Source organism: Salvelinus alpinus, chromosome 36, assembly GCF_045679555.1.
Source record: "Salvelinus alpinus chromosome 36, SLU_Salpinus.1, whole genome shotgun sequence".
Lineage (NCBI taxonomy): Eukaryota > Metazoa > Chordata > Actinopteri > Salmoniformes > Salmonidae > Salvelinus > Salvelinus alpinus.
In genome coordinates, this window is record NC_092121.1 from 19,164,746 (window position 1) to 19,171,955 (window position 7,210).

General features: G+C 44.0%; 1 protein-coding gene across 1 annotated transcript in view; it reads right to left on the bottom strand.

Moving 5' to 3' along the window:
- The window catches only part of LOC139565192 (excitatory amino acid transporter 2-like), a 13,670-nt gene extending 6,983 nt beyond the window's left edge, over window positions 1–6,687 (bottom strand). Inside the window, exons 1-3 of the mRNA XM_071385342.1 lie at window positions 6,513–6,687; window positions 4,285–4,437; window positions 3,304–3,560 (exon numbers count right to left, since the gene is read on the bottom strand). Of these exons, the coding sequence (XP_071241443.1) occupies window positions 3,304–3,560; window positions 4,285–4,437; window positions 6,513–6,687 (585 nt within the window). The remainder of the gene's footprint in view (window positions 1–3,303; window positions 3,561–4,284; window positions 4,438–6,512) is intronic.
- Between the last annotated feature and the right edge of the window lie 523 nt (window positions 6,688–7,210).

A 7,210-nucleotide genomic window follows, 5' to 3' on the forward strand; every position in this document is an offset into this window, starting at 1 on the left:
GATCTGCAAAAGCAATTACATTATCAATTAATCTCTGACGAAGACAAACGCAGTGACAGCACACAACGAGAGAAAGGATCCTTATAAGCCTAGGGCTGAACAGCACACACACACACATGCACACGCACACACACTCACAAGCACACGCACACATGCACACGCACACACGCACACACACACACACACATACACACGCACACACACACACACACACACACACACACACACACACACACACACACACACACACACACACACACACACACACACACACACACACACACACACACACACACACACACACACACACACACACACACACACACACACACACACACACACACACACACACACACACACACACACAGTCACACTAGGCAGATGCCTTACTGTAGTAAATGAAGACAACCCAACGGAGCTGTAAAGAGATTAGCACCAACAGAAGGTCTGACCCTCACCCAGTCTAACACAGAGTATTTCTAATCATTCAGACACACGCGCATGAAAGAGAGAGAGAATGAGAGCGATAAGGAGAGAGAGAGAATGAGAGCAATAAGGAGAGAGAGAGAATGAGAGCGATAAGGAGAGAGAGAGAATGAGAGCAATAAGGAGAGAGAGAATGAGAGCGATAAGGAGAGAGAGAGAATGAGAGCGATAAGGAGAGAGAGAGAATGAGAGCGATAAGGAGAGAGAGAGAATGAGAGCGATAAGGAGAGAGAGAGAATGAGAGCGATAAGGAGAGAGAGAGAATGAGAGCAATAAGGAGAGAGAGAGAATGAGAGCGATAAGGAGAGAGAGAGAATGAGAGCAATAAGGAGAGAGAGAGAATGAGAGCGATAAGGAGAGAGAGAGAATGAGAGCGATAAGGAGAGAGAGAGAATGAGAGCGATAAGGAGAGAGAGAGAATGAGAGCGATAAGGAGAGAGAGAGAATGAGAGCGATAAGGAGAGAGAGAGAATGAGAGCGATAAGGAGAGAGAGAGAATGAGAGCGATAAGGAGAGAGAGAAAACACAGGATTTGGACAAAAGAAGGCAACTGCTGCGACATGATTGAGGTCTGGATTATCGCTTAAAAATGATCCGCCTGCTTGGATTAACAGCAATCATATCTGCCAGGCAGCGGTGCTTTGTAAATCACACAGTCTTGTCCTGTCCTGTCCTCTCCTGTTCTGTCCTGTGGTCAGCCACCTAGGTACAGGATCATGTCCCCTTGATGCTGGGACAGTAGAGTCCCTGCTCATCTTCCAAAAACGTCTGAAACCCTACCAATTCAAAGAGTATCTTAATTAAGAGAACTCCGTCTCATTCCCTCCCTCCTCGCCCCTAAAAATTAAATATTCAAACCTGCACTTGTCTTTTCCTACTAGCACTGACTTTGCTGATAACTTCTCCAGAGGAAAACTGTTCTCACTACGACTACGATGTGTGGTTGTCTCACCTAGCTATCTTAAGATAAATACATTAACTGTAAATCGCGCTGGATAACAGCCTCTTATAAATTCCTAAAATGTCAAGTGAAAATGTCAACACAAGAACAGCTATTGGTCAATGCAAGGGGAAAGATGTTCAGAGGGACACATCAAATGTCCAATGCAACAACAAAAGCTTGGAATAAAGAGAGGGAATTAGGATCTGCACAGATAACACCACTCACATATGTGTTGGTCTGCAAAGTCGTCATTTTCTGGGAAATGGAAGGATCATAATTTGGAACGCCTGGGACTTTAAGGTTCTAGCGGCATTTCTGTCAAAATGTTCTCTACCTATATAGTACTGTAAATACCCCAATTCATGTTGTTCTGTTCAATGTTCTGTACCTACAGTATATAGTACTACTGTCTTCTCTACTCTAAAGCAAAACTCTACTTCCATGATGACATAAGCCATTCCTTTTTATGAACTAGTTTGTGCATATACAGCCCCTTCGAAAGTATTTGCTCCCCTTAACTTCTTCCACATTTTGTTGTGTTACAGCCTGAATTTAAAATGGATTAAATTGAGATTTTTGGTCACTGGCCTACAAACAATACCCCATAATGTCAAAGTGGAATTATATTTTAGGAATTTTTACATATTAATTACAAATAAAAAGCTGAAATGTGTTTAGTCAGTAAGTATTCAACCCCTTTGTTATGGCAAGCCTAAATAAATTAAAAAGTCAACATTTGCTTAATAAGTCACACAATGGACTCAGATTCAACCACAAAGATCAGGTTTTCCAATGCCTCGCAAAGAGAGGCACCTATTTAAAACAGTTACAGAGTTTATGAGCTGTGATAGGAGAAACCTGAGGATGGATCAACAACATTGTAGTTACACCACAATACTAACTTAATCAACAGAGTGAAAAGAGGAAAGCCTGACAGAATACAAATATTCCAAAATATGCATCATGTTTGCAGTAAGGCACTAAAGTAAAACTACAAAAAAATGTGGCAAAGAAATTACCTTTATGTCCTGAATACAAAGTGTTATGTTTGGGGCAAATCCAACAGAACAGATCACTGAGAATCACTCTTCATATTTTCAAGCACGGTGGTGGCTGCATCATGTTATGGGTATGCTTGTGATCGGCAATGACTAAGAGAGTTTTTTTAGGATAAAAAGAAACGGAATAGAGCTAAGCACAGGCAAAATCCTAGAGGAAAACCTGGTTCAGTCTGCTTTCCAACAGACAATGAGGGACAAATTCACCTTTCAGCAGGGCAATAACCTAAAACACAAGGCCAAATAAACACTGGAGTTGCTTACCAAGATTACGTTGAATGTTCCTGAGTGGCCTAGTTACAGTTTTGACAGAGCTTGAAGAATTTTAAAATGAATAATGTGCAAATATTGTACAATCCAAAGCTCTTACAGACTTACCCAGAAAGACCTGTAATCGCTGCCAACGGTGACACTAACATGTAATGGGGTTGAGTACTTTTCTAATCAAGATATATTACTGTTTTGATTTTCACAAATATTTTACAAATGTTCGAATTTTTCTTCCAGTTTGACATTACACAGGATTTAGTGTAGATCGTTGACAAAAAAGACAATTAAATCCATTTTAATCCCACTTTTTAACACAACAAAATGTGGGAAAAGTAAAGGGGTGTAATACTTTCTGAAGGCACTGTAACAATCAATTGCGAATTGGACACAATTGCCCCATAAGCCACACATTCCCAATGCTGGTCATTAAAGTCAGGCTTTGATAGGGTCCAAATCTCACAATAACAACTGATCATCCATTGTTTGATGGGGTCAGGGTTTAGTTCTGCGTCTGGGTCCAGTTCTAGTTCTGGGTCTGGGTCCTACCTGTTGGAAGCAGGCCTGCACCAGGTTTTCAGGGAACAGGTTCCTGATGAGGTCCAGGAAGGCGTCCAGACTGCTGACCTCCTGGTTCTTGGGGGCCGTGTTCTGCTCCTGACTGCTCCTGAGTTTGGGGTTCCCCGGGTGGATCCCCAGGACCAGGATGACCCCCAGGATGGCAGCTATGACCGTAGTGGACATGTAGTAGACCATGGCCCTGGAGCCCATCCTCCCACTGGAACGAGCATCCAGACCAGCCAGACCTGGGAGGGAGAGAGACAGGCTGATGAGCAGGGCACCTTCCACCTGCATATGTGTGTGTGTGTGTGTGTGTGTGTGTGTGTGTGTGTGTGTGCGTGCGTGCGTGCGTGCGTGCGTGCGTGCGTGCGTGCGTGCGTGCGTGCGTCTGGACGTGTTTAACTATTCTTGTGGGAACCAGAAGTCCCAACAGGAATAGTAAACAAACACAAATTTGACCACCTGGGGACATTCTGTTAGTCCGCACGAGGTCAAATGCTATTTCTAGGGTGTTTAGGGTTAAGGTTAGAATTAGTGCTACGGTTAGAATTACATTAAGGGTTTGGGGCTAGGGTTAGTTTTAGGGTTAGAATTAGGAGTTAGGGTAAGGTTTAAGGTTAAGGTTTTTGGGTTAAGGTTAGGGTTAGAGTTAAGGTTAGGGTTAGGGTTATGGTTAAGGTTAGGGTTATGGTTAGGGTAGGGTAAGGGTAAGTAAGAGTACAGGTTAGGGTTAGGGTTAGGTTAAGGGTTAGGGGTTAGGGAAAATAGGAGGATTTTGAATGGAATGGAATTGTGTGTCCCCTCAAGGTTAGCTGTATAAGACTGTGTGTGTGTGTGTGTGTGTGTGTGTGTGTGTGTGTGTGTGTGTGTGTGTGTGTGTGTGTGTGTGTGTGTGTGTGTGTGTGTGTGTGTGTGTGTGTGTGTGTGTGTGTGTGTGTGTGTGTGTGTGTGTGTGTTACAACAGTGTACCTGTGATGAGGCTGGAGATGATGAGGGGCAAGATGAGCATCTTCAGCATCCTCATGAGGATGTCTCCAGGAAAGGACACCAGCATCAGGGTGTTGGGGTCTGTAACAGAAACATACCGCAGCAGCATCCCAAACAGCGACCCCGCTATTACACCTGTTACAGTTCACAGAGGAGAGGAGTAAGCACAACAGTTACACAATGGTTGCCTCTGTCACCCTTGCAGCTTCCGTGAGAGCGCAGAGAGAAGAGATTCCAGTGAAACGCTTCAGAAGAGCATTTCGAGAGGGTTTATAATCACAGCGTCTGACTCATTGGATTTCATTTCCATTCCAGGGGGAATTACAGTAAGTGCACCAGTGCCAACAAGAAGTGATGTGTACAGTGCATTCGGAAAGTATTCAGACCCCTTTACCTTTTCCACACTTTGTTGCGTTACAGCCTTTTTCTAAAATGGATTAAAAATAAAAATCCTCATTAATCTACACACAATACCCCATAATGACAAAGCGAAAACATAACTACAACTATTCAGACCCTTTGCTATGCAACTCGAAATTGGGCTCAGGTCCATCCTGTTTCCATTGATCATCCTTGAGATGTTTCTACAACTAGATTGGAGTCCACCTGTGGTAAATTCAATTGATTGGACATGATTTGGAAAGGCACACAACTGTCTATATAAGGTCCCACAGTTGACAGTGCATGTCAGAGCAAAAACCAAGCCATGAGGTTGAAGGAATTGTCTGTAGAGCTCCGAGACAGGATTGTGTCGAGGCACAGATCTGGGGTAGGGTACAATTTTTTTTTGCAGCATTGAAGGTCCCCAAGACCACAGTGGCTTCCATCATTCTTAAATGGAAGAATTTTGGAACCACTAAGACTCTTCCTAGAGCTGTCCGTCTGGCCAAACTGAGCAATCGGGGGAGAAGGGCCTTGGTCAGGGAGGTGACCAAGAACCCGATGGTCACTCTGACAGAGCTCCAGAGTTCCTCAGTGGAGATGGGAGAACCTTCCAGAAGGACAACCATCTCTGCAACACTCCACCAATCAGGCCTTTATGGTAGACTGGCCAGACGGAAGCCACTCCTCAGTAAAAGGCACATGACAGACTGCTTGGAGTTTGACAAAAGGCACCTAAAGGACTCTCAGACCATAAGAAACAAGATTATCTGGTCTGATTAAACCAAGATTGAACCCTTTGGCCTGAATGCCAAGCGTCACATCTGTAGGAAACCTGTTACCATCCCTACAGTGAAGCATGGGGGTGGCAGCATAATGCTGTGGGTATGTTTTTCAGCAGCAGGGACTGGGAGACTAGTCAGGAATGAGGGAAAGATGAACGGAGCAAAGCACAGAAGGATCCTTGATGAAAACCTGTTCCAGAGCGCTCAGGACCTCAGACTGGGGCGAAGGTTCACCTTCCAACAGGACAACAACCCTAAGCACACAGCCAAGACAACGCACTAGTGGCTTTGGGACACGTTTCTGAATGTCCTTGAGTGGCCCAGCCAGAGCCCGGACTTGAACCCGACTGAACATCTCTGGGGAGACCTGATAATTGCTGTGCAGCGACGCTCCCCATCTGACCTGACAGAGCTAGCGAGGATCTGCAGAGAAGAATGCAGGTGTGCAAAGCTTAGCGTCATACCCAAGAAGACTCAAGGCTGTAATCGCTGCCAAAGGTGCCTCAACAAAGTACTGAGTAAAGTATCTGAATACTTATGTAAATGTGATATTTCCATTTTTTTGTTTTTATACATTTGCAAAAATGTCTAAAAACGTGTTTTTGCTTTGTCATTATGGGGTTTAATGTGTAGATTGATGAGAATTTGGTATTTATTTAATCAATTTTAGAATAAGGCGCTAACTTAACAAAATGTGGGGGAAAATGTAAGGGGTCTTTATACTTCCGAATGCGCTGTATGTACTAACTATATTCTTGATATGTAACTACGGTGAAGAAACCTTAGAGAGAAGTGCCATGTGTGTAAAATGTGTGTGAGAAAGCTGTAAAAAAATAAGAGAGAAAGTTTGTTATTGTCGTCCGAAGAGGGGGATGGGAAGAAAAAAAAAACAGTTAATAAAATGTTTATATATTTAAAAAAAATGTGCGCTAGCGCAGGTAATACAGAGAGCTGAAATGCAGCATAACACTTTATAACCACTGAAGGCGATGAAATAATTGATTTCCTGACAGTTGACCACCATGAAGCGAGGTAGGCACCTACCCAGTATAGTGAGGACGAGCAGTGAGTTTCGGATGAGGAAGCCACAGTAGGTTCCCAAGGAACTATTGGGAAGTTTGGGTTCCAACAAGTCCAACACTCCAGCGCCAACAATGGGTGGCAGTGCCTCATCATAATGGGCCTTGTTAGACTGGTGGACTGGCTGCTGATTCGTCATCCTGTCTGTGGTAGAGAGGGAGACAGTGAGAGAGGGAGGTGTACTGTGAGAGCACACATCTGCCTGGTCAGAAAACAGCCCCATGCTTCTTCCTCTGGTGTAAGCATTACAGTGGCTCCCCTTAGCCTTTCTATTGGCTTGGGGAAACGTACACCATATTGTTGTCTTACACCTGGTTCCTTGAGATCTGCAAAGACAGAGGGGGAAGAGGCGAGGAGTTGTTTTCAGACCAGTTTAACACCATCACCATACCAAGGAAAGACCGAAACCGTTGGGTGCTGTTGACTAAGATGAGTAACATAGATCTGACAGACCAGTCAGGTTATGGTCTGATAAATGTCATTACATTGAGAAGGAATGTACTCACAACCTGAATAATACAGGATATGGAGGTGGAGAAAGATGGATGGAAAACAATTGGGAGAGAGACGGAGAGAGGCGGAGTAACAAAGCACTCTGACAATCATCTGAGAGTCATGTCATGGGAATGATCAACGATAATCTGACAATGTGAGTGATGGTG